At 41.0% G+C, this 27,001-nt stretch overlaps 1 protein-coding gene across 5 annotated transcripts in view; it reads left to right on the top strand.

The window, feature by feature from the left end:
* The window catches only part of EXD3 (exonuclease 3'-5' domain containing 3), a 411,990-nt gene that overhangs the window by 177,490 nt on the left and 207,499 nt on the right, over window positions 1–27,001 (top strand). For all 5 annotated transcript variants that reach the window (XM_027849186.1, XM_027849170.1, XM_027849195.1 and 2 more), the window contains 5 exons: window positions 5,244–5,297; window positions 6,120–6,259; window positions 8,047–8,147; window positions 23,438–23,511; window positions 26,119–26,157. In XM_027849186.1, the coding sequence (XP_027704987.1) occupies window positions 5,244–5,297; window positions 6,120–6,259; window positions 8,047–8,147; window positions 23,438–23,511; window positions 26,119–26,157 (408 nt within the window). The remainder of the gene's footprint in view (window positions 1–5,243; window positions 5,298–6,119; window positions 6,260–8,046; window positions 8,148–23,437; window positions 23,512–26,118; window positions 26,158–27,001) is intronic.

A 27,001-nucleotide genomic window follows, 5' to 3' on the forward strand; every position in this document is an offset into this window, starting at 1 on the left:
TTAACTTGGTCTAGAAAACAGGTATAGAAAATGATTTCACCTCCAATATGAAATATGGTCTGGAGTGCACAAAAGCTGGGAGAGGCTAGTAAGAGAGAAGGCCTTTCTAGTCACCTGGGAATAAGTTAACCAGGGTCTTGACACAGGGTTGGGCACTGAGGCCAGAGGAGGACAGGTAGATTTGAGTTAGGTAGATGGAAAAGAAAGGGGTAGCTTTGGTAGCAGATTGAGATGTTAAAGATTACCTGGAGGATTTAGGCTTAGGGACAGAATAAATTGGTATTGGAATATAATAATAGGATATAATGCAATATGTATTTATTGGGTATCTCTAGAGCACTGTACTGCCTGTAGATATAGATGAGCTAGAGTAGAGTATCGGGGGAGTTTCTGGTGCTATTTTCCTTTAGCCTAATTAAATTTGAGGGAGAGTGTTAAATGATATAGATAGATAGGTGATAGAGAGCTAGACTTGGAAGTCAGAAAGACTTTACTTCAAATGCAGCCTCAGTTGCTTCCTATGTCGCCCTGGGCAAATCATTTAGCCTCTCAGCCTTAGTTTTCTTATCTGTAACATAGGGATAATAAGAGCACGTACCTCAAAAGGTTGTTGTGAGCCTCAGATGAAACATATGTTGCAAACCCTAAAGCACTATATAAATGTTAGCCATCATTCTTTGAGCTGGTGGTGGTAAACATGTTGTCCTAAAAATAGTGAATGATTTAAGAGCTTAATAGAGGGTAAGAAATCAAGAGAAAAAAGATTAGGAAATTACCTGTGTATGAAACATGAATAACAACCTAAGAAGAAAACATCTGAAAAGCATCATGTTATAAAGTGGAAGAGGAGCATTGCATTTGAGGCCTGAGGCCTTGGGTTGAAATATCACTTTGCCACTTACTTTCAGTGCAACCTTGGGCAAATCACTTAAAATCTTTGGGCCTCAGTTTTCTCATTTATAAAAGGTGGGAGTTGGGCTAGATGACTTCTGGGGTCCTTTACAATCCTATAATCATATAAACACTGGTCATGCTATCTCTGCAAGAACAAAAAAGCTAGAGACTTCCTGTATGGCTAGAGTAGACCTGATTTACTTCCAGGTCTTGTCACATAGCCCTGTCAGCAAACAAAATCAAATTCATGATCTCTTTCTTGGATGTCTGGGAATCAAGATCCATGGTAATATCTGGGTTTTACAGATGTATGAACTGAGGTATAGAGAGTTCAGGTAACCCAATACCTTTTTGGACACAGTGAAATAGAGCAGTAGACTGAAGTCAGGAAGACCTAAGTTCAAAGGCAACTTCAGACACTTACTAGCCTTTCGACCCTGAGCAAGTCATTTAAACTCTCTTTGCCTCTGTTTCCTCACTATAAAATGGGAGGAATAAGAGTGCCTACCTAGCAGAGTCATTGTGAAGATCAACTGAGATGATATTTGTAAAAAACATTTAGCACAGTGCCTGGCACTTTGTAGGCACTATATAAATCCTTATTCCCTTTACCTTCCCATCCTTTCTTTTCCTATTGGCAATGAAACCCAGAACATTAGCTGGCCCTCTGACTTCAGAACATAGGATTTTAGGGCTGGAAGGGAACCTAAAGGTTATCTAGTCTTACCTTCTCACTTTACAAATGAGGAAACTGAGGCCCACAGATATGAAATGACTTGTCCAAGGTCCTACTTGGTGACTATTTGGTAGTAGTCAGAATTAGAATGCAAGCTTCCTAATTCCTACCTGAAGGTCTGTGCACTAAACTTTGTAATATGTGTGACATGGAAGGAGTTAGTTTGACATGTTCGGCAGGTTGGTGACTGTTTGGAACGTAACAATAATAATTCACATTTGTGTAGTGATTTAAGGTTTACAAAATGTTTTCCTTGCAATAACACTATCAGGCAAGTAGTAAAAGTATTATTGTCTACATTTTATAGATGAGCAAAGTGATGGGGTAAAGGGACTTATCCAAGGTCACACAATAAGCATCGGAGCAAGAATCTGAGCCCATCTTTCTTGACTCTGAGTTCAGTGTACTTTCCATTATATCACACTACCTCCAGGCCTCTGAGATACCACACTGTCTGTAAAGAAAGAGAGAACAAATTCTCATAAGGAGAATCTACACTTGGAGAGCCAAGGGTGGAATTGTCTATTGAATTCTCTCCTTTCTTATTGCATTCTCTTCAACATAATTCCAGGCAAGAAAGGAGTTTGGTTACTACTGTTATGTCCTTCCCCTTTCATTTTCCTGGCAACAGAATCTGTTTTTTTTTTCCCTGCTTAGCATTTCCTCCCATTACCTCCATCAGGGAACTCCTTTCCCTCTATTTTACACTGGGTGTCACTAGTTGAAAACAAATGATTTGTATCGTTAACAAGCATCAGGTTCTATAAGTAAATATAATATAAATGACTAGGGACAGCCTGGTTGTCCAGTTTCCTTGCTATAGGTTGAGCCTGTTTGCTCCTCCCTGTTTTCTCTTTTCTTAGAGTCCCATGCGAAGGTCCCAACAAGGCAGCCGTGAGCTTCTTTGGAAGCAGGGTGCTGCAGCTGTTGACTCTGTGATAGTCTGGAGGCTTTCTTGCACGATGCATTCTTTTCTGTGGGATGTCTCCCTCCACTGCTGAATAGGTGTTCTCCAGTGGGAAAGGGTCTTACTTGTGGAGTTTCTAATTCTCTTTTCATATTCATACTACATATCCATGCAAAAGCTCAATGAATGATAATTAGGAAATTTCAGGCTAATCAAAGCATTCCACTTTACCATTGTCACAGATGTTTTGTTTTATCCTCACCATTCTTCCACGTTGTAACCTCTCCAGTTTTTCTTTCTATGCCAGGTATACGAGAATATAGTTTATTTATAAAATATGTGCCAAATATAGATTTCTAAGATGAAGCATTCTCCCTTATACTGTGGTTTTATCAAATTTTCAGATGATGAAATGATGGTTCTGTATTTATGTTCCTGTGGGAATGTTCGTTCTTTGTAGCCCCAATTTAACAAGCTAAGAAACTGAGGGGTTGGGGAATCTTTGTCCAAGCCATCAATAGAGTATATTGCCGAGTTAAGGTGAATAATTGGAAGTCCTGTCTCCCAAGTAGAAACTACAACAGTTTCAACTATGAAGAAAAGTAGTTTCCTTTTTTCTCTTTGGAAGCCTAGTTTTCTGGAGCGAGCAAATTTAAGTCAAACTTCTGTTTAAACATGTTGAAAGTATTTTCTAAAGCTTTCTCCTTAGTCCCACTTAGCATATTTCTAGACAATAGCCCACTGATCAATGATCATATTGGTGTTTCAAGCAATTCTCGATAAGAAAAATGTGTCTAAGTGGTATAAAGGCTCACTCCTGTGAGACTCCACTATCCTTGAAGGTGCCTGCCTAGAAGACCCTCATAGACATTTCTTACTATTGGTTGGATTTCATCCAGAGGTTTGCACTTTGCTCAACCTCTAGGACAGTTATCAGATTTGAGAAGAACTCATCGAAAGAGAAATTGTTAGCAAAGGTCAAGAATCAGAATGAAGGGAACTGGCTACATGGAGACCAGACCAATTGGCAGAGGGATGAAAAGGCTTCTTGATGCTTACGCCTGCCCCTACCCTTACTCCACCCCCTCTCATCTCTCCGTGAATATAGTCTATAGGGTAGGGAAGGGAACTGGAAGAAGTGACCAGAACCTTTCCCATGCTTCTATTTTGATCTGTGCTGTGAAAAAAAGAGGGGGATGGGGAGATGGGAGAATAGCTTGATGTAGCCTGTATGCCTGTCTGTATGTTTGTTCATGCCTGTTATTTTTATATGTAATGGGAGCTCGATCTATGGGAATTATTAATAGCACCAGAAAAGTCAGCAGTACGTGCTGGTAGTCAGGGCTAGAGAAAACGTTTTCTCTTGTGGATTGTGGGCATGGTGAAATCCCATATAGGATTCCAGAAAAAGAGGCAACACTTGCCCAGGGGAAGTGTATTCTTTTATGGGCAAGTTCTCTGAGACAAGAGTTTTCAAGTTCATATTCGGGAGCATCTCAGTGGAATTGGCTTCATGTTAACTATTGTGCAGCATTCTGGTTTGATTCTGCCATAACTGGGTTTCTCATTAATGGAACAGAATTATTCATTCCTGAAAAGTAGTTTGGGTTTAGAAATTTTATGTACCCTTAATGCTAGAAAGAATGGTTGTCATCCAAAACATTGATGGGTGCTAATTTATTCTAATGTAGGGGTTCTTAACCACTTTTGTGAACCCCTTTGGCAGTTTGGTGAAACCTATAGATGCCTTCTCAGAATTATGTTTTTAAATGCATAAAATAAAATACATTGGAATACAGTTATCAAAATATTAAAAAGTTTGGGAACCCCAGGTTAAGAGCCCTTACTCTAAGGAAATGATCAGCTCCTTTTATTCTTCACCTTCTAACAGTTAAAGGACAGATACTCCAAGAGTCAGTATAATTCATATAGAAATGATCTGTGACCCAGGGCAGAGGAGCATGTGTAACGTCTCTTCACCTCACTTCCCATGCATGTCTGGTGCTAATGGGGGGCCAGGGCCAGAGTTCTGTAGCTAGGGAGCCATGATGGAGCCCCAAGGGAGCCTTGCCTCTAGTTCCTCAGATTCTCCACCCCAGCTGAGTTATACAAAGCTGGGATCAGCCATCAGAACCAAACTGAGGCTATTGCTAGGGAAGAGACTGTCATTCGTTGGGCGCTTAATATTGATGTTGATGAGGGGTTTGGGGGGAGTAAATACAGAAGTGAGCAAAGTCTAGGGAAAAGAGTCAGAGAAAGGCTAGAGAATTGAAAGAAAAGATGAAATGAGCAGAGTGAATTGTGTACAAAGTTTGCCTCAACATTAGCTTCCGTACCAGAACCTGACCACTTGGGTGGTGGGAGGTCTGGTTGGTGCTTTTCTCATTCTCCACACTTAAAAAATCAGTGGTCATAGGACCACAGAGGGGTCTTGCTTTGTAGGCAGGCCTACCCTTCAGGTGCCCTCCTGAACCACAGACTCTTTTTTGTAGGCCAGTCAGGTCAGGACCTCTGTGAGGTGCAAAGGGTCCCATTGAGTTTGTAGAAAGGAATCAGTTAAACATGGTTTAGTATTACATAGGCCCTCACATTTCTAAGTGGAAATATCAGAAAGATCATCCTGAATGTTTCACCCTTCTTCTAACCTTACTGCTTTTCTTTCAAATATGCATATGAAAAATCATTTCTCTTCTCTGTATTTTCCAGGCAGTTATACTAAGCACAAAGCTAAAGTTACAACCAGATTTGGATGTGGAAAAGGTGAGTCATTTGTTTACACATACAATGTGTTAAGAGTCAAGCTTCAACAAAATCAGGACCCAAACCACTGTCCTCAACATAGTACACTTTTCCTTCTTTATAGTGAAAATTCTGCCGGGGGACTGAGAGGTAGGTAGGGGTGGAATTCCACCCTAACTCAGCAGAGAATCTGGAGGAAGGGATGGAAAAAGGATACTATCTATCAGTCAAGAAAAAAGCTCTTTGGACAGGGTTAGCAAGGGTCAGAATGGGTGCTGTATTGATTTTTTAAAAAATTGTATCTTGGGATGATATAATCTCTTCCCTCCCACCACTGTTAGAACTGTAAAACAAGGGTGAGCAAATCTATTGGGCAGCCACTTACTCTACTCTAAGAAACTAACCCTGACTTGCACTCAATGCATTGAAGCCAGCTTAATTTCTCTGTAGCTGAATGGCTGCTTTCCCCCCCCTTTTTTGGTTTTAAGCCTAAAAGAGCTAAGGAAGCCTAAATAAGTTTTTGTTCCATTTATTCTTACTAAGTGTCCTTGTCTCACCCTAAATCAAAAAGGCTCTTTCTTCCTTCTGATTGTGGTCTGAACCTATTAGGTGTTCAGGCCCATAGTGCTATGGACAGTACAACTGCGGTGGCTTAGGTTATAGGCATGGAGTTCACCATTTAATGTCATGATGATGTTTTGATTTCAGAACTTTTCCCTTCCTGGGTTTCACAGCTTTTTCACACTTTCTGGGTGTTGGGCCTGACTACTTTATTTATTATTGCAAAGTGTTCATCATAACATAATTGTTGATGTGCATGTGGTTTTCTTCCCTCCACTCTAGATGTGCACACCCTTGCTTCTTCAGGATAAAGCAAACCTTGTTGAGGACTACGTGGCCGACTATCCACACCTCCAGAGCCAGCTCTTACAGATCATGGACACATGGTGTCACCCTACCTTTAATACTAGAGATATTGCCAGGTGAGTCATACAAAGATGTCGTAGAGAGGTTCTTTGTGGTCTACTTCTGCTCTCTAGATATGGGCATCTAAACCAGGTGACTGAGAAGCAGACAACATGGCACTTCAGTGGGTTCTGGAGTCAGGTTCCTGAGCAAAAATTTTAGAGCCAGCTACCTTAGCAGGATTCAGAGGCATATACCTGAATAGACTCTAAGCAATTGCAAGGTTTGGCAAATCACAAACAAATGAGATTTCCTTCATCTGCGTTCTCTTCAAAGACACTTTGGAAATTACCCTTCCTTGGAGAAAGAACAAATGACAATTTTTAAATCTCCACATTTCTTTAACTACTTTAAGCAGAAGTTGCTGGATATTGCCCCAGGAGCTAATCATTCCCCCTCACGTTTATATAGTGTTTTATAGTTTCTGCATATTCACAGTTGCCCTGTGAGGTGTATGGTGCAGAAATGAATCCCATTTACAGATGAAGAAGCTGAGAACTCCTAGAGATTAAGTGGCTTTCTGCTGCTTGCACAGCTAACAGGTGTCCGGGACGGCGCATAAACCTACACCTTCTACTGCACACCCAGCTCTGGATCGGCCTGTGTTGGGAGTTAATCCTAACACCTCACCATGTTCCTAGCAGCCAGGAGATGGGTGCAGAGATTCTACTGTTGGGGAGTTCATTCTGTACAGACTTTGAAAGGGTGATTTCTGTTGATGGAGCTGAGAGACCAACAGATGCCAAAGAGTCTGAGCACAGCCTCTAATGGTTTTCCTTTCTTTGGAGAAAGTGTAGCTGTGTGTGTGTGTGTGTGTGTGCGTGTGTGTGCACGCGCGCGTGTGCGTGCACCTGAGCACATGCTGTTATCTCTTTATGTTTGCTGTGATGAGGCAAAATAGAGTGATATGTGGCAGCGGTGACTTCTTGTTCTAGCTCCCTCTCACCTCAGACTTGGTTCCTACTCCTGAGGTTTATACACAGTTTGGGAAGGAGTGAAGCTATTTCTTCCTCAAATTTCTAATAGCACTTTGCCTGACTCTCTCTTTGCATTTACTTCTCTCCCTTATACAGGGGCAGCTGAGTGGCAGAATGGATAGAATGCCAAGTCTAGAGTTAGGAAGACCTGAGTTAAAATCTCGCCTTAGATACTTACTGGCTATGTGACCCTGAGCAAGTCATTTAACCTGTGTTTGCCTCAGTTTCCTCCTCTATAAAATGGGGATAATACTAGAGTTTACCTTTCAGGGTTATTGTAAGAATCAAATGAGGTGATAATTGCAAAGCATTTAACACAGTACCTGGCGCATAGTAAGCACTACATAGATGTTAGTTATAATTATTATTGTCATTATTAAATGAGATAATAATTGTAAAGTACTTAGTACAGTGCCTGGCACATAGCACTATATCAATGTTAGTTATTATAATTATCATTACCATTATTAATTTATATGTTTGTCCTTCACTACTCTCTCACTACTCTCCCTTATTAGCTTAAAAGCTCCACGAGAGCAGGACTTAGGTCTTATTTATCTTTTTATCCTCCATGCCTGGTTTATTAGCCTTTCATGGTATATATGCTGAATAAATATGTATTGGATTAAATTGACTAGAATTCTCTGTGAAGATTCATGGTCCCATAACCATCTCACAGACCTGGCTGAAGAATAGAGTGAAGGAGAAACACAGGCTCCTCATCTTTAATGCTCTTCTGCTCTGACATAGTACCAATAATGCTTTTAAATGAGCAAACTATGGAAGAAACCTGTGATGATGTACTTGCTTGGTCTTCTTTCTTGCAGACAGTATCAAAATGTGCCTCCCTCAAGAGCGGACAAACTGAACCAGAAAATGCTGAGCAAACTTGTCTTCAGGCTGCTGGGCCAGTACAACCTAGACCCAGGTGTGTGTGGCTTTCTTACAAATCATTTCACCAGAAGATTCTTTTTTATTCAAAAAAAAGTATAAACCCAAAGAAACCTTTCCATCCAGGCCAGCAGTAATCAGGAATTAGTTCTGAGCAATGATCCCATTAATCTTAATTGATGTTATCTCAAAGTGGAGCCTATGAATTATGGAAACAGTTACTTCTGTTGTTGCTGTGGGATGCTGGTGACTAGTAGTGTGATGTTTCATCCTGTGGTATGAAATAAATCCTGACCTCCAAAGAGTTTAAGTCACTGGATTCTGATGTCCAGCTATGAGTTATCATTCTGTTTCCTAATGGAATAGGCCCCCCATAACTCATTGAGGCTTCCAGTGAGGAAGCACTCACCCAGGGCAGAGAAAAGAAGCATGGCAGCAGTCCATCTTGAATTTGGTTGGAGGAGGGAGGCTGTAGTTAAAGGATATTTATACGACTCTTGCAGCTCATTTAGAAAACAAAACAAAACAGAATTTATGGTGTTCAGAGGGGTCAGGCTATTCTTCCCAATCTGTTCCTGACATTGCTTTATATTCCAATTGGAGAAGCCGGGGGCATGAAATAGGGAACAGGTTCCCAGCAGGAGCCTCTGGGTCACTCAGCAGGCCCTAGTCTGCATTCGTTGCCATTTGGTCAAGCAGACGGGATGTTGCATGCCTCTCCTCTTCCCCTGCCTCTGAAGTCCTGAGGGACTGAGGGAATTTGGCTAGCTCTGAGAGCAGCGTACCATTCTTCCCCATAAAGGGAGCTGAAGGAAGCATGTCTCCGCAGGCTGGTTTCCTGCCAAAGGTTAGTAGTGTTTACTTGGGTGCATTCTTCAGCCCTGTCTGCATCTCTATCCTATCTTCTCTTCCTTTTCCCCACAGGAAAACAATTTGTGTCCATTCTACCCAGACCCAGAGCTTCAGTTTTGCTGGTGTCAAAGCCACTGTTGTCAGTTCTAAAAAAAAACTAACTTCCCTAAGGGGATCTAAAGACTTCTTTTCCATACTGTTCATTAAAAACCAGCAGGATATCACAGATTGAGGCCAGAAAAGAGCCTGTACCCACTGCACACTGTGGCCATTAGCATCATTAAGAGAAAAATCAGCCGTCCACCTGGCAAGCTCTGTAGTTCCATGGCTCTGACCTTCTCTTCCATTTAGGACAATCTCCGTGACCTTACTCATGCTTTCCCCCCTTTCTGGAATGCCCTGGTTCTCCTTATCATCAGTCAAAATTCTCAACTTCCTTCAAGACACACCTTTAGGAAGCTTTATAAGACCATTATTCCATAGTGAGATTTATTTTATTTGGAATATCTGACACTTGCTGTGATACAGGAACCACATTATCTTATACTTTTTTATTATTACTTTAAAGTAGTTCTGTAGCTTTTCAATGGATGCATATCTTATATCACCAACTACTGTAGGATGTAGTGTCCCAAAATTCTCAGTGCAGTTTTAAGCGTTAATAATTTCAAAAGTATAAAGGTACAAACTTACAGAAACATTTGAAAGCTTAATTATTTGAATTTCCTTTACACTTATTTAGTTTTGTGAATTATGAATAATACATTTTCTATTTTAAAAGACAACATACCTAGTCATTATGAATTATGTGTGTGACACTTTCTGGATGACACATTCTCCGAACAGTAGATTGATAAAGGAAGTCCTCTTGCTTGACAGCTTTAGTCACCTGATCTATTTCCATTAGACTTTTCCTTGGGGTCACATCAGAACTGCTATGTATGCCTCAAAACCTCATTTTTTGGGATGATCTTAAGGCTAAGATTACAAATACATCCTTTCAGTCACAAAAGCAGCTAATAAAAGTTTTTACAAAGTTTAAAAAATTGACAAAACATATCAGTATTTTGAAACTGAGCAATTAACCTTTCAAACTTTTTAAAGTCAGTTTGTAGCATTTATACCTCTGAAAGCTTACACCTGCACTGAGACTTTTGGGACACCCTTATGCTTCTCCAAGGCTATTTGGCTTTCCTGATGCTCCTGCTTGGGGCTTTCCACCATGCCAGGCACACAATGACCTCCACATACATCCTGCTCATTCCAACTCAGCACAGTATTGTTCATCCCGTGCCCTCTGCCTTCCCTACCTTCCACTGCCAGGTCAAAATGCCCTTCTTGAACATTTTTCCCTAGCTGTATCCCCCTGATTCTTCCTGCCTAAGGCCTGCCCTGACCATTTCCCTCTTCAAAGTTCCTGCAGTGTTTCTGATCCATACCACAGATTCTGGCACTTTGCACAAACTGGCTTCTGTTGTTACTTAGCTGTTTCATGGCCATGCTGTGTTTCCCTAGCATTGTTGCCAAACCTTTTAAAGCAACCACTTCTGCTTACATTTCTATTTTTTTGGCCTAAGCCCCACACTGGGCCATGCACATAGTAGGTATTTAATAAGTTCATGTTGAATGAATAAATGAAGTGATTGCAGAACTAATGAATTAAGGGAGGTGCTAATTGCTTCCTAATGACCAGATGTTGATCTACAGCATTTATTAGTCTTCTGTATTCCTAGTATTTGTTTATATAGCATGTGTTGCTATAGCTCCTAAGTGCTTTCCAGAACAATGTAAACACAGCCAGTTTTGCTGGGAGCGAGTGGGTATCCAGGTGCTTATGAAGACTGAGCACTTGGGTCCGGGAAGTAGGGGAGGATCACTTCCTGCTTTGGATGTTAGCCATGGGACCCAGTCACGTTGTTTAGCATAACAGGAGCCAACTTTGTGATTTGGTTGCTAAAAAAAAAAAATGAATGGGATCTTAGGCTGCATCATTAGAAGTCTAATAACCAGAAAGAGGGAAGTGATAGCACCATTGACCTCTCTCCTGGTCAGACCAAATCTGGAGCATTGTGTTTAATTCTGGACAACACATGTTAGTAGGGACATTGGCACACTATAAAGTGTACAGAGGAAAACAGCCAAGGTGGTGAAGAGTCAGGAAATCATGACTTACTGTATGCAGAAAGGTTGAAGGAACTGAACATGCTTAACATATATAGATTAAGTGAGATGTGATAGATATCTGTGGCTTATGTTGCAGTCCAATAAAATTCCCACATTTTTTTTCAAAGTGAACTGTTATGCTAGCTATGCCCCGCTCTGTCTTGTGTTTGTGCAATTGATTTCTTGAATCCAAGGGTAAAACTTTTACCTTTATCCTTATTTAGTTCCATCTATATTCAGCCCAGTGATCTTGCTTTTAAAGATCTTTTTAAATCCCAACTCTGCCATCCAGGGTGTTGGCTCTGCCTCTCAGCTTCACATCATCTGCAAATTTAACAAATAGACCATTTGTCTTTATCCATGTCATTGATAAAAATGTTAAATTGTATAGGATCAAGCAGAGATCTCTGAAACCTTCTCCTAAAGACCTTCTTCCAAGTTGACACTGAGCGAGTGGTTGCTATGCTTTGAATGTAACCTCTCAACCAATTCCAAATCCATCTAACTTTACCATCATGATATTCCCTTGTTTCACTAGCCTGGTACCCTTGCCAAAAAAGCACGTGAGGTTAGGCTGGCCCAACCTGTTCTTGATAAATGTATGTTGACTTCTGGTGATTATCATTTCCTTTTGTAGATGTTTACTTTAAAAAACAGATACTAGAATTATATAAAGAAAAATTCTGGATCTCCAGGAGTGAGCTCTTATACTGTGGAAAGGATAAAAAAGCTTGAGATGTAGTTCTTGAGGTGCGTGTTTTTCTAACCCATTCCACATTCATGATCCTTGCTAGACAAATGAGGGTCATTTTTTAGAATAGAAATAGCAACGTGGGAGATACACAGGAACAAGTGTGTGCTTGTAGCCACCCCCAGCTATTTTTGAGAGATAGAATAGCATAGTGAATAGGTCACTGGATTTGGCGTCCTGAAGGCCTGGGTTGGAATCTTGACAAAAAACATTGTCCAATTGTGTGACATTGGGCAAGTCACAGTACTCTAGTTTCTCCAACTCTTAAATGGAGATCGTAACAGTACCTTCCTCACAGGATTGTTGTGAGGAGCAAATGAAATAATGTATTAAAGTGCTTTATGCACATTCTAGCACTCTATCAATGCCAGCTATCATTTTTATATCTATTGCAAAAGCACCATCCACTGTCCCTGGTACTCTGTTAAACAGAAGTGAGTTCAGCATTGTGGGTGCACTAACTCCCTGTCCTCAATTAGGTCCTCTTTTTCTCTGATGGTAGGAGTCCAAACTCATCATCTCTCTGTCTGCTGCACTTTCCCTGATCGCCCCAGGCCAGTAACTTTACTTCAAAGGGTTGGGGTTAGGCTCTGACTTGCCTATAGGCCGGTAGAAGAGAATAAATTTAATTCAATTCAGAAAGTATTAAGCATCTGTGTGGCTGATTCTGAAGCAGGTACAAAGAGACATAAGACAGACCAAAAACTGGGATTGATAAAGCACTTTCTACTTCTGAAATGCTGACACACCTAGGATTTCTGTCCTTGCACTCAGGTTGCTGACAGTTTCATGGAGAGATAAGATTTATTTTTTTGAAACAAAAAACATTGAGACACAATAAGTGACTAAGGCATGAAGTGATGTGGTTCACTCAAGACTACAGCTTGTATGTGATCCTGAACAACTTACTTTACCTGTGTTGGAAATGGGAATTAAACTACTTGTACTATCTCTCTCAAAGGATTTTTTAAAATGTGATTTGTCTTTTTTTTCAGAATTTTATTTTTTTCTAATTACATGTAAAAACAATTTTTAACATTTGTTTTTTAAAATTTTGAATTCCAAATTCTCCTCATCCCCTCCTACCTCAAGCAGTTTGATATAGGTTATACATGTGCAGTCATGCAAAACATATTTCCATATTGGTCGTATTGTAAAAGAAAACATAGACCAAAAGGAGAAAAATAAAGCAAAAAAAAGTTTGCTTCAATCAGCATTCAGACTCCATCAGTTCTTTCTCTCGAGGTGAATAGCATTTTTCATCATTAGTCCTTCAGAATTGTCTTGGATCATTGTATTGCTGAGAATAACTAAGTTATTCACAGTTAATCATCGTACAATATTGCTGTTACTGTGTGCACTGTTCACCTGATTCTGCTCTTTTTATCAGTTTATGTAACTTTCCATGTTTTTCTAAACATACTGCTCATCATTTTTTTTTAAACATTGCAATGGTTCTATTGCAAAGAATTTTTTGGTGATATTGTCATTTAAACAATTCACAACTCTGTAAACTGTGTTAACAGCATGCCTGCTTTGCCACAGCCATTACAGTACATAATTTTGTCATTTTTCAATATATTTTGCCAGTTTCATGGATGTTGTAGGGCAATGGAGTCAAACTTGCCTTCCAGAGGGAGCTGCTCATCATTTCTTATTGCACAATAATATTCTATCACAATCATATACCATAGTTTGTTCAGCCATTCCCCAACTGAAAGACAGCTCAATTTCCAATTCTTTGTCACTACAAAAAGTTGCTACAAATATTTTTATACATATAGATTCCTTTCCTTTTTCTCTTGATCTCTTTGGGGTGCAGACCTAGTAGTGATATTGCTGGGTCAAAGGGTATGCATGATTTTATAGCCCTTTGGTCATAGGTCAAATTGTTCTTCAGAATGGTTAGATCAGTTTGCAACTCCACCAGCAAGGCATTAGTGCCTCAATTTTCCCACATTCCCTCCAATATTTGTCATTTTCCTTTTCTCATATTAGCCAATATGATAGGTTTGAGGTGGTACCTCAGAGTTGTTTTAATCTGCATTTCTCTAATCAATAGTGATTTAGAGCATTTTTTCATATGACTATATATAGCTTTGATTTCTTCTTCTGAAAACTACCTGTTCATATCTTTTGACTATTTATCAACTGGGAAATGGTTTGTATTCTTATAAATTTGATTCAGTTCTCTATATATTTGAGAAATGAGATCTTTATCAGAGAAATTTCCTGGAAAAATTTTTCACAGTTATGATCACTAACTGTGCATTTTCCCATGTTTATCTTTTTCTCTCTCTCCTTTCACCTTGTCCCTCTTCAAAAGTGTTTTGCTTCTGAACACGTACTCAACCCTCCCTTCCATCAGCCTCACTCCTGCCTCTTATCCCCTTTACCTCCAACTTCCCTGTAGGGTAAGATAGATTTCTATACCCAATTGAATGCGTATATTATCCCCTCTTTGAGTCAAATCCTCAAAGGATTTTTGCCAGTAAAGTACTTTAAAGAACCATATAAATGTGAATTATTATTGTTACTGTATGGTTCAACCCACATGTGCTGAGGAACTCAGAATAGATCACTGGACTGGTCTAGGTAGGGGGAGGCTTCACAGATTTGATTTGGGCAGTGAAAGACATGTAGGATTTGGATAGGTGAACACTAGCAGAGACTTCATTCTCAACTAGGAAAGCACTGTAAGCAAAGGTGGAGAACTGAGTGAGTCTAGTGAGTTTCTGGGACAATGAAGAGATTGACTTGAATGGAGAAGAGGGTTTGTATTTGGGAGTAGTGTGAGATTAAGTTGGAGAGGTAGTTTGAGGACCAGTTACAGAGACCCTTGAATGCCAGAGTAATGAATTTGACCTTGATCCTGTGGGCAAGGGGGGGGGGGGAGGAGACAGGAAGTGGTAGAAAACGTGTGGAACTCAATCTCTAAGGTCCCTTCCAGCTCTAATATTCCAGGACTCAGACTGTGTGGTGATTGTTGGATATATTATCAAGTGAAAGTTGTGATTGATTGGGAAACTTAAATTGCATAATGGTATCTCTCAACTAGGGAATCAGGAAGCTTGGGTTCTTATCTTGGTTTTGCAACCAAGGGGCACATCCCTTACCTTTCCTGGGCCTCATTTTCTTCTCTTTTATAAAATGAGAGTGTTGGCCTAGATCTGGTCTCTAAAAGAACTTAATAGGCCTACACGTGAGGAAATCTTTCTCAGGTAAGAGGATGATGAGATGGAAACAGCAGAGGGCAGAAGAGGACTGTGCAGGATTCAGACGGTTTTCTCAGGTAAAGTAGGAGCATCTCTTCCCTCAGACGTGTCGCCCAGGCTGGGACATCACACCTTTGCTGCCAAAGAGATCCTTGGTGTTCACTGAGCTCTTTGCAGAGTTGTAGTGTGCTCTTAGAAATCAGGCAGGTGAGTTCATTTAGATGTGGAGTTGCAGAAAAAGTGAACAGTTAAATGTCTTAATATTTTAATAACCTGAATTTGGAAATAAGAACTTGTTCAGAACCATCTTGGTATATTTGAAAATATTGCTCAATCAGTAATATGTGCTGTGAGGGCTGGCACAATGGATATAAGCACCATTGGGGACTTTCTCCCATTCAGCAGTAAGAGTGAAGCTGCTTGAGCAAAACCATAGAATCCCAAAGCCGTGGCCAGAAGGGGCCGTGCCGGGGGCTTGTGTCATCATCTTTCCATTCACAGACTTATCACCTGAGGAATATTTCTGTATTTTTGAAAAGGTGGTTAATGAAGGAGGTTTCATACTGCTCCTCCAAATTGATGTTTGGTGCCATAGAATTTTTTTTCGCCATCAGATGATAATTAGTAAGTCTTTCAGGGCTGGCTGCATTAAGTGATACACTGATTCTGCTGACCTCATGTGTCTCCTGTGTAAATGAAAATGAGCCAGGACAGGGTAAATACCTAGTTTAGTTGTTTCCTCTGGAGCAAGGCTATATCTTTTTTAAGTGGATTTGGAAGAAAGTTTCATTCTCTTTTTCCACATTCTTTCTTTTAGCCTATTGACTGGTAGGCAGGAATGTAGGGCTTTCTACTACATGCCTACCCAGGAAACTGCCCGGGTTGTTCCTCAGAAGGGAGCTGTATTACCCTCAAAATATTTCCCTACAACTCCTTCTTCTCTTACCTGGGTGAACATGTGGAAGGTCACCTCCTCTAGCTGACTATGAGCCTCCTTCCCAGCCTGGGGACCAGGAAGCAGACTTCATGAACTAGAAGGGAACATAAGAGTTCATCCAATCCCTTACTTCATCTTCTAAACCAATCAAAAAGTATTTATTTGTGAAAGACAAGGAAAGCTAGGTGAATGTGCTCTCTGCCCCTAGAGGGTATGTACTATTTTGGAGTAGACAAGATTCAGACCCTTGAAATGATTAGAGAGAAAAAATTATAAGGTTCTCAATTTGGTAATTGGTGATCTTGTCAGCTGCTGGTTTCAGTCATCCCTATATAGATAACTCCCAAATCTATGTATCAAGTCCTAGTGTCTCTCTTGGGCTCCAGGCTCATGTCACTAACTTCTAATGGACATTTTGAACTGGATGTATCCCATAAGCATCTCAAAATTCAGCATGTTCAGAACAGAACGTATTTTCTTTGCCTGCTCCCAAACCAACTCTGCTTCTAAGCCTTTCTGTTCCTCTCCCTCCAGTCACTGTGGTTCACAACCTCAGAGTCATCTGTCACTCCTCCGTATGTTATCAGCTGCCAAATCTTACAAGTTCTGCATCCACAACATCTCACCTCTTCCCTAAGAATTTTTCCATCTCTTTCTAATCAGCCTTCCTACCTGGTCTCTCTCCTCTCCAGTCCATCCTTCATACAACTGTCTGAGCTTTATTTGCAAGGCATAGGCCTGACTGTATCACACCCCTTCTCAGAAAGCCCAAGCAACCCATTCTTGCGTCCTGGATCAAATATAAACTCCTCTTTTTGGTATTTAAAACCCTTTCCAATCTGGTTCCAGCTTACCTTTCCAGACTTATTATGTTTTACTTCCTTTCATGCACTCTAGTTTCCAGCCAAATTGGCTTTCTTGCTGTGGTTCAAGTCAGATTTCATCCTTCATCTTCGTGCCCTAGCACCGGCTGCCCCCCAAGCCTGAAATGCATTCCCTCCTCATCTCTGCCTTTCAGAGTCCCTAACTTTCTTCATAGTTTAACTTTCTCCTGCATAAGCCTTTCTTGATTGCCCCGGCTAACAATACTTTTCTTGGATTACCTTGGATTTATTTAGTATATAGTGATATACTTACTTACATATATATATATATATGTAATGTATATATGTATGTGTGTGTGTGTGTGTGTGTATATATATATATATATATATATATATATATATGTATCTTAGTTCCTTTGATAAGCTCCTGGAAAACATGGATTATTTTGGTCTGTAACCATAGCACCCATCCAGGCAGCTGGTTGGAATTAGGAAGACCTGAATTTGAATCTTGTCTCCAACACCTGTTAGCTGTGTGATCCTGAGCAAGTCACCTAATCTTAGTTTCAGTTTCTTTGTCTGCAGAATGGCGATAATAATAGCACCTGCCTCACCAATTTGTTGTGAGGATCCAGTGATGTAATTATGTAAAGCAATTTGCAAACACTAAAGACCTATATAAATGCTAGCTATTATTATTAATTAATGCTTGTTGTTTTGTTGATTAGTTGGAGGGTTTTTAACTATAAGTACTGCTTTTTGGGGAGGAGGGAGACTGGGTCTCCCTATCTCACTCAAACTGGAAGTGCAGCATCCGACCACCACGGCCCAAATCCCACTGCTGATCAGCACAGAAACTTTGACGTGCTCCATTTATGATCTGGGCCGTCTCGCCCTTCCCAGGCCAGCTTGGTCCCCCACTCCTAGAGGCTCACCATACCGGTGCTGCCCTTACTTAGTTCAGACACCGCATTGTCCTTAGCCCTCCTGCAGCTCAGAACTCCAGAAAAGATTACCCAGCCTTTCTAATTGCAGTGGTTCCTCACTGGCCATAAAATTATTCTCATCTAAATCTTACCTGTTTCAGTATGGACACTTTCCTTCTTATTATTTCCTCCCTAAAGAGAGAAGGCAGTATGCTAACATCTTTTGGATGGCTATTATCAGGATTCTGCCTTAAACAGGAAAGTTTCATGTTGTGCTTTTCTGTGTTTGGCATGCTTGTTCCCTCCCTGGCCAAGTAAATCCAGTTAGGGGCTGACTGCATTGTCACAGTGGCAGCCTCCCAGGCCCTGCCAATTCACCATGGCCAATAGCCAGCACAGGCAGTAGTAGTAGCAGCACAAAGTTTGCCACTGCTTTTGCCTACGGAAGAGCTTGGAGGGAATCCTTGTTACTGCTGTCAGCAGTGCTAGTGGAGAGTAGCCCATGCCAAGTAGGGAGGGTGACTGCCTTTGTTTTAGAGGGTAGGTGTCTTGAGAAAAGCTTTCCTTGCAGGGAGGTCAGGAAGAAGCAAGGGTTATAAGTTCTACTCCTATTTTCAAGCCTGTATAGACTGTACAATACTCTTGCTGTTTTGTCATTCCAACAGCATTTGTCCTTGAGAAAGCTATCCCAGGCAGTGCTCTCATGTGCCTGACTAATGGGTTTGGTTCAGCAGGTTAAATTTTGGAATAATTTGTTATTAGGGTTGATGTGCTCCAGTTTGAAATTCTGGTGAAATGACAAATGTTTTTCACTTAGAGAGTAGCATGATGAAAGTCATCAAATTAAATCACAAGTTAAGATAACTAAGAGGTGTCAGGGGCAGCTAGGTGGCACAGTAGATAGAGCACCAGAGTTAGGAGGACCTGAGTTCAAATCTGGCCTCAGACACATAATACTTACTAGGTGTGTGACCCTGGGCAAGTCACTTAACCCCATTGTCTAGCGAAAAACAAACAAACAAAAAAAGATAACTAAGAGGTGTCTTCCAGCACAGTGACTGATGGCAAGGAAAAGCTGGCTTTCTCTGCATTCCCCTATAAATACATAATACTACATTTATTCAGGACATTTGAAAAAGTCAGAGAACTTCCATGGTATGTCCTACAGAACATTCTCTAGCTACTAACATATTTTTATCCCTGATTCTTTGATATTTGGGTGCCAGAACAGAACATTCTCTAGCTACTAACATATTTTTAGCCCTGATTCTTTGATATTTGGGTGCCACAAATGCCATCTTAATCAGTCTCCCTGCCTCTTCCCTCTCCGGCCCATCCCTTGCATATCAGTGACTTGTCTAAGATGGCTAGTCCAGGGCTTGTCCACAAAGCTTAGTAAGTAGTGAAAGAGCTGTCAGGACAGAGGAGACTAATCAGATCTCTGAACTCCCAGGCCATAGGGTCACAAAATAATCACTTCTGGAAAAGATCTTAAATGCTATTTAGTCCACCTCTTTCATTTAACTTACAGGGAAATTGAGGCCCAGAGAAAGAAAAAAACTTGGCCAAGGTTACCCAGAAAACTTATAGCCAAGTTAGTACTGAAGTGCAAGGCTTCTGTCCCAAAGTCTAGAATCCTTTTTACTACATCATGCTGCTTTCCAAAGGGGACAGAAGCAGAGACATGGCCATTATATTATGAATCAAACAAGCAGTTATTAAGTGCCTACTGGGTTGTTATAAAAACAAAAAAATGAAACAGCCTGCCTTCCAAATAGCTTAATTTTATGTGAGGGGGGATGAAAGGGAGAATGGAGACAGCTTGTACATATATAAGTATATACAAAAGAAATAGGATAGACATAGAACTTGGAATTTAATTGGTGTAGGGAACTCCCAGATGAGGAAATGCCATCCACCGAAAGAGGCTAGCACCTTCCCTGCAACTTACCTAGTCTTCAGAAATCACCTTGGACATTGAGAAGTTAAGTGACTTGCCCAGGGTCACATAGCCAGCATATGTCAGAGATGGAACTTGAACCCAGGTCTTCTGACCAGCTCTCTACCCAGCATGCCATGGTCTCTCATAGAATAAACATAAGGTAGCTTAGGAATAAAGACACAAATAGTTGGGGGCATCAGGAAAGATTTCATGTAGAATGTGGCACTTGAGTCTTGACAGAAGTAAGGAATTCTGTAAGACAGCCATGAGAAGGAAGTATAATCCAGGCATGAGGGACAGCCGGTACAAGTCATGGAGATAAGAGATGGATCACTGTGTACAGAGAACAGCAAGAAATCCAAGAGGACTTCTTTATATATAATGAAGAGGAAAAAGAGGTTGGGGCCAGGTTGTGTTGGGTTTTGCAAACCAGAGTTTATATTTGATCTTGGAGGCAATAGGGAGCGACTAAAGTTTATTGAGTAGCAGAGTAACTTGATCAGTTCTACATTGAGTCACTGGTAGCTCTGTGGAAAATGGATTGGCATAGGCAGAAACTTAAGGCAAGAAGACCAATATGGCCTAAACTAAGGTGGTGGCTGGGTGTGTAATGAGAAGGGGTCAGGTGCTAGAGATGTTGTGGAAGCAAAAACAACAAGACTTGGCAACTGATTGGATATACAGAATGAGAGAGTGAGGAGTCAATAGTAGCAGGAGTTACAACGCTGGAAGACTAGAAGAAGAACAGTGGTACCCTCAAAAGTAATAGAAAAAATTGGAAAAGGAATGACTTTGGGGAAAAGAGATTAAGTTCTTTTTTGGATACGAATTGGATATGTCTAAAGGACGTATCTAATAGGCAAATGGTAATGTAGAACCTAAGCTCAAGAGAGGGACTTGGGTGTAATCTCTGGGAGTTACATACAAAGAGAAGAAAATTAAGCCCATGTGAACCTATGGGGTTACCAAATGAGAGTGTAGAGAGAGAAAAGGAAAGAGTCATAGTTAGGACCTTGAGGTGCATCCAGAGTTAGGAGACTTGATAAGGAAGATGAGCCACCAAAAGAGAGTGAAGGATGGTCAGATGGGTAGGAGGAGAACAAGAAGAGTGCATATATGAATGAATGAAAAAGCACTTACTAAACACATGTACCAAGGCAGTATGCTAAGCAGTGGGGATGAAACCTCTCAAGGATCTCACACTTTCATTTGGAGAGAAAACACATAAGAGAAAATTCAGCTTCTGGGAAGAAGGAAAGCCTCGGTGCTATCATGAAAACTCAGGGAAGAGAGAATATCCATGAGACAGTGGTCAGCAGCATCAGATGCTACATAGAGGTCAAGGAGGATGACAACTACTCTTCCAAACCTCTATTTCTGTCACAGGTGCCACCTTTCTTCCAGTCTCCAAGGTTTGTAACCTTGGCATTATCCTCGAATCTTGATTCTCTCTCACTCCATGGATCAAATTGCCATCCTTGCCATTTCTACCTCTGCAACATGTCTCACATCCAAACTCTTCTCTGGACTCAAATTCAGTCCTTCTTCACCTTTCACCTAGATTATTGTGATATCTTGCTAATTGGTCTCCCTACATTAAAATTCTTTATTCCAGTCTCTCCTTCACATTGCTGCTAAAGTGTTTGTCCTTAAGTGCAGCTCTGACAAGGTGACTTCTCTACTCACTCTGTCCAGTGGTTTTCTGTTGCCTCTAGAATCAAATGTAAAATCCTCTTTTTAGCTTTTAAAATCCTATACAACTTCAGAAGACAGCAGATGGTGGAGTAGTAATCCAAGACTTCGGTTTGGCAGGGCAAACCGGTAGTTTGGTAGTATGAGGAGGCAAGGGATTCCAGAGAAGAGAACAGTGTAGAGTTGAATTGGTTCATCAGGGGGTCAAATGGAAAAGGAAGAGAGTGTAGCTAGTGCAGGGTGATAGCCTGGGAAAGGACTGAGGAATTAGAGTGATTGAAGATCACAGTGTGGATAAGAAACAGGGCTTGGGCTTGTAAGGGAGAGGGAGAAGTAGAATGACAATAGATTGAGATCATAAAAGGGAATTTCATAGTTCATGAATGTAGAGCATGAAAGTTCTTGCCACCACTAAGTGGTTGTGGTAAGATCTAGGGAGGCAGCCAAATGGCTTAGTGGATAGAGCATTGGGTCTGGAATCAAGAAGACCTGAGTTCAAATCCAGCTTAAGACACTTACTAGCTGTGTAACCCTGGGCAGGTCACTTGCCTTCTATTTGCCTTAATCCACTGGAGAACCAAATGGCAAACCACTCTGGTACCTTTGCCAAGAAAACCCCATGGACAGGTATTGGCATGCTGTGGTCCACAGAGTCATGAAGAATTAGTTACAACTGAGCAACAACAAAATCTAGAGCACTATATAGTTGAGAGTATGTGTACAGCTGAAGTGGGGTGCAGGATTAGGTCGTATGAAATGAATAAGGTAAGGAACTATACAGGTCCTTAGGGTGTTCGAGTATCCATGTGTATGGATGAAGGTTGAAATCCCTGCAGTATGAGGGCAGGAGTTGGGGAAGAGAGAAAGATTGTGAGCCAGGTATTGAATTGGTTGAAGAAAGGAGACTAGATGACAGCTTCCCAAATTGGGTATTAAACATGGATTAAGTGAATCTTAAAGGAGTAATGGAGATAAAGCCAAGAAGTGTCAATGAGGAGTGATGAGTATTCTAATTCAACCAGTGAATTGGAAGGGATGGGGGGGCGGGGGGGGGGGGCATGCGGGTGGGAAAGTGCAATCAGTGCTGGAAAGGATGGCCAGGGTGGCCGTATCATCAGGAGAGAGCCAATCTTAGTGAAAGAAAATGAAAGGAGCAAGAAAGAAAAAGATTAAAGATGAAAGCATATTTGCTAACTATGGAGTAGGTCTTTTAAAAAGCATAGTGGGAAAAAATAGCATAGCGGAAGGGACGAGTAGGTTTAGAGTAGGACATTAGGGGATAGGAATAAGGGAATAGGCAGCAGGGGAGAGAGAATGGAATTTAGCAATGGCAGTGTAAGGTTCGAAATCACTAAGATAGGGAAGGTATGACATGGTGGGTGCTTAGCACAGGTGGCTGGCACATAGAAGGTGCTTAATAAATGATTGGTTGATTGTTAATGATTGAGCAACAAGTTCAGGTGGGTCATCAACATCCCTAAGGGTTGAACCTCAGGGTGGAATCTTGTCAGGGCATTAGGCAGCAGCATGTAACTGGAAAGCTGGAAGGAGGAGAAGGGGATGAGGAGAGGTCCCTGTATGGGGCCAGACTCAGGCAGCTGATGAAAGAAGCGTAGTGGAATGGGAACCAGATGAGATGATGTTTCCCTCTTTCTTTACCAGGACTGGTGGAAGGAGTACAATGAAATGTCATTTCCTTCCTAATGTGAGAAAAGAGGTTTAAAGTATGGCTCTCAGTTTGGGCAAAAGGTCTTAGTTGTCAGCTTAAAGCAACCGCAGTGTAAATGAGGACTGCTATTACCTGAATGTGGGAAAAAAATGGGCTTTTGGCATGTTATAGAGGAAGATGTAGAATTTGTTAAAATATTGGGGGGTAGAATATGCCGATGACTCTGTTATTTCATGACAAAATGATTTTCCATTCCCTACCACCAACTCCCAGGATAGGAAAGAAAGCAAACACAAAATAAGTCTACTGACAGTTGAAGTCAGGTAGCTAAGATATTTTCTTTCTATTTGTTTCAGCTCTGTGCCCAAATGTCATGAACCAACGACACCTTGGAACTCTCAGGTACCTCTTCTACAAGAGGTTTGTCGAGGTATGCCTGCGTAGCACATGCAAGATGTTTATTGCTAAGAAGGTTTGTCTATGTAAAAAAGAAGGACCTCTACTTCTGTACTTCTAAGAAAATACAACGCAATTCAATTTAAAATGTTTCTGACCGTTGGACATAGAGTGCCTGGCATATAGTAGGCACTTAATGAATGCTTGCTGACTAATTGATTGATAAAGTCATCAAGAACATGGAAGAGAAATACAGTTTGCCTGTATCTCTATCAGTGGCTGTAGTTGGTCCATCATAAGCGTTTAATGCAGTGCCAAATTTTCTTTGGAATCCTGTGAAATCCTCCCCTCTGATGTACATCAGATTGCATCATCTGCACTGTAACCTGCTATTCGGGATAGCACTTTCCACTTGGATTCAAGGGTGCAAATTTTCAAAGACGATGCTGTTCTGCTTTCCGCAGCACAGCCAAATCTGGACTTCAGCCCCTTCAGATTGAACAAGAGGTTGAACACTTGATTGAATAAAAATGGCCATGACTGTGTATGTCTCATGTCACCTTAGAAAGCAAATGCCTAGAGTCCAGGGGCCATTTTCACTGTCCATTCTCACGGACTCAGAGTTCCTGGCTCTGCTCCTAGCTGTGCGACTTTAGGCAGATCATTTCATTCCTTTGGGCTTCAGCATCCTCTCCATAAAATCAAGCGATTGGACCAGATAAGCTCTAAGTCCCTCACAACTTTATCAGTCCATGAGTTGAGCAATGGCCTTGGTTCCTGCTTTCTTGGCATGGATAAGCTGGTGATGATAATACGTGTGCACATGAAAGGAAGCCCTGTGAGCCAAAGGATACATCTGAGTGGCTTCAGTGTGCGTCCTCTCCCCTGCTCCAGCGGGTCTCACAGGAGCTCACATCAGGTTGACTTCTAAGTAAGGGGAAGATAATACATCCCAGTTCCTAATAATTCTTCTGCATTCTGGGGTAAAGAGAAGGGCACTAAGGGAAACTGAAAGCACTTTTCACAGAGAAAATCACCAGCAAGCCAATTTGCAGGTGTTGCAAATCTAATAATCCTATTGAAAAGGCTCTCCAAGCCATTATCCATAGCCTGAGAGGAACATCATATTCCTGGGGAAAGTGTCTGGACTTTTAATGACCCAGTGCTCCCTGTCTGTAGCTCAGAATCCTTTTCAGGACAAGGATGGAGGCAGGCAATGTGGTACAGTAGAATGAACCTTGTCTCTGAAGTCAGAGGACCTGGGTTCAAATCCCACCACAGATACTTATGTGACCTTGGGCAAGTCACTTAACCTCCATGAGCTTCAGATTCCTCAACTGTAAATTGTGGGGGCTGGCCTAGATGACCTCTGAGGTCCCTTTCAGCTCCATGTCTATGATCCTATGGTCTCTTCTGATGGTTTTCAGCTAGAAACCAAATCGGGATTCTCTGGCACTTGGGATCATTCACATACATTAGAGGGTGAGTGATTTTTGGTTTTTAAAGTAGAGGACTAGAAGTCTCCTCGGGGAGTCTTCATCTCATGGCTTCTCCTGTACAGTAGAAAGTATGTATGTAGTGTAAAAAAGTAATTGCATTTTTCTCATAATGGATGTGGGTAGAAACAAAGAAAAAACAGATTGAATTCCTTCACATTTACCAAAATTTTTTAAAATGCAAGAAGTAAATAATTTAATGACTTTTGCTTCAACTTGTTTTGTGCTAAGAACATACTATTTGGCTTTAACACTGCATCAGTCTCCCCGGCGAGCGTCTGTCAACATCTCTCATAGCAGCCAGTTTTGAATTAGAGTCATGTGAACATATTGACTCACCACAAGGCAGAAGAGAGAGAGACAGAGAGACAGAGACTGAGGGGGTGTGTGTGGGTGTGTGTGGGTGTGTGTGTGTAACTGCATCACAACCAATACTCAGGGTAAAAAATAAATGTTACATAAAATCCTAGAAAAATTAGAACCATTTTACTCATCTTTAAGCTTGTTCACTGTGTTACCAAATCACAACCCAGGTTGCATCTGGACAAGTATACGAAAAGGCCACAATGAGGGCCTTAGAATGCCTATGAGAAAACAACTTCTTTCTTAGCTGAAGAGCTGGAGGGGGACCTCAGAGATCATCTGATTCAGTCACCTCGTTTTATGGTTAATGAAACTGAGGCCCCAGCCCAGGCTCACACAAGTCAAAATAGCAAACCTGGGATTTGAACTCAGGTCCTCTGTACCTAAATCCAGAGCTCTTTCCAATGTACCATGCCTGCCCATGAGTTAAGGTTCCATTGGGAATTTGTCCTTCTCCCCCCAGAATAACCTGACATCAGCCAATCATCAGAGTAGCCCTAATTGAGGATTGAAAAGTCTGTGTGAGAAGCTAGAGTTCCTGTGTTCCACTCTTCTGACGGAAAAAAAAAATTCACTGGGTATATTTTGAATTAGATATGTTGTCTTTATGGCTAGAGTTTGAGTGTTCACAGTAGAAAATGAGTCAGGTAATTTATTTCAAGTCAATTACTATGAATCTTGTGGTTGTGTGGAAGAACTGTCTTTCCCTCCATGTCTAATGTCTTTACACCAGGGGATTTATTTAAGAAGATAGTTATATTTCTGTTTTAATTGCTTTTCAGAAAAGCATGACCCAGGAGAATTGGGAAGATCACATTCAGGTGAGTTTAATGCAGTTTCTGTCTCTAAGTAATTAACTCATTCTAAACATGTGTGAGCACTGAGCTTGGAGCCTGGGACTAAACTCCCTTTGACCTGTTAAGTTAGGCAGTGGAGGCCACAGAATAAAAAGTTTTGGGGGATTCTGAAATGCATAACATAAAGTAAAGGTATCTTGCCAGCTTCCTAGGAGCCTGGCCATTTTTGCAAGGGAGATATATAGTCCCTTCTTAATTGTATGTATATGCATCTAGGTAGAAGTAGGAATTTTAATATATATATTTATTACTGTGAAGATACATAAGACAAGAGGAGACTAAAACCTACTTAGCTGTGTAAAAATATAAACTATAAGATGACACAGATTTGTTTTGAATGTGATAAGGCATATTTTTACGCACATCTGTCTTAAGGCACAAATCAGCCCTTCTGCATATGTACTGGTCCATTTAAATATTAGCAGATAGCCTACTAGAAGACCTCTGAGGAGAAAGCTTGAATCAGGGCTTAAAAAGCAATGAAGTTCATTTTTAACTTCGGTTGAATTCCCGAAAGCTGACAAAACTACATTATTGCTTTTTAACTCATTAAATTTTTTTGTTATTAACTGAATTGGTTTAAAGTCATAAATAAAAGCTTATATTCATACTTACCTTTGCATGGATGTCCATAAAACTTTTTTCTGCAGGTCCAGACTGGCTGTGGACAAATAAATCATTTGCCATATGTAGGGTCTGACATGTTCATCTACTCACAACTTGCAGGATCTGACATTCTTTCTCTCTCTCTCTCTCTCTCTCACACACACACACACACACACACACACACACACACACACACACACAC

This window comes from Vombatus ursinus, unplaced genomic scaffold, assembly GCF_900497805.2.
Source record: "Vombatus ursinus unplaced genomic scaffold, bare-nosed wombat genome assembly UNPS02000580.1, whole genome shotgun sequence".
Taxonomy (NCBI): Eukaryota; Metazoa; Chordata; class Mammalia; order Diprotodontia; family Vombatidae; genus Vombatus; species Vombatus ursinus.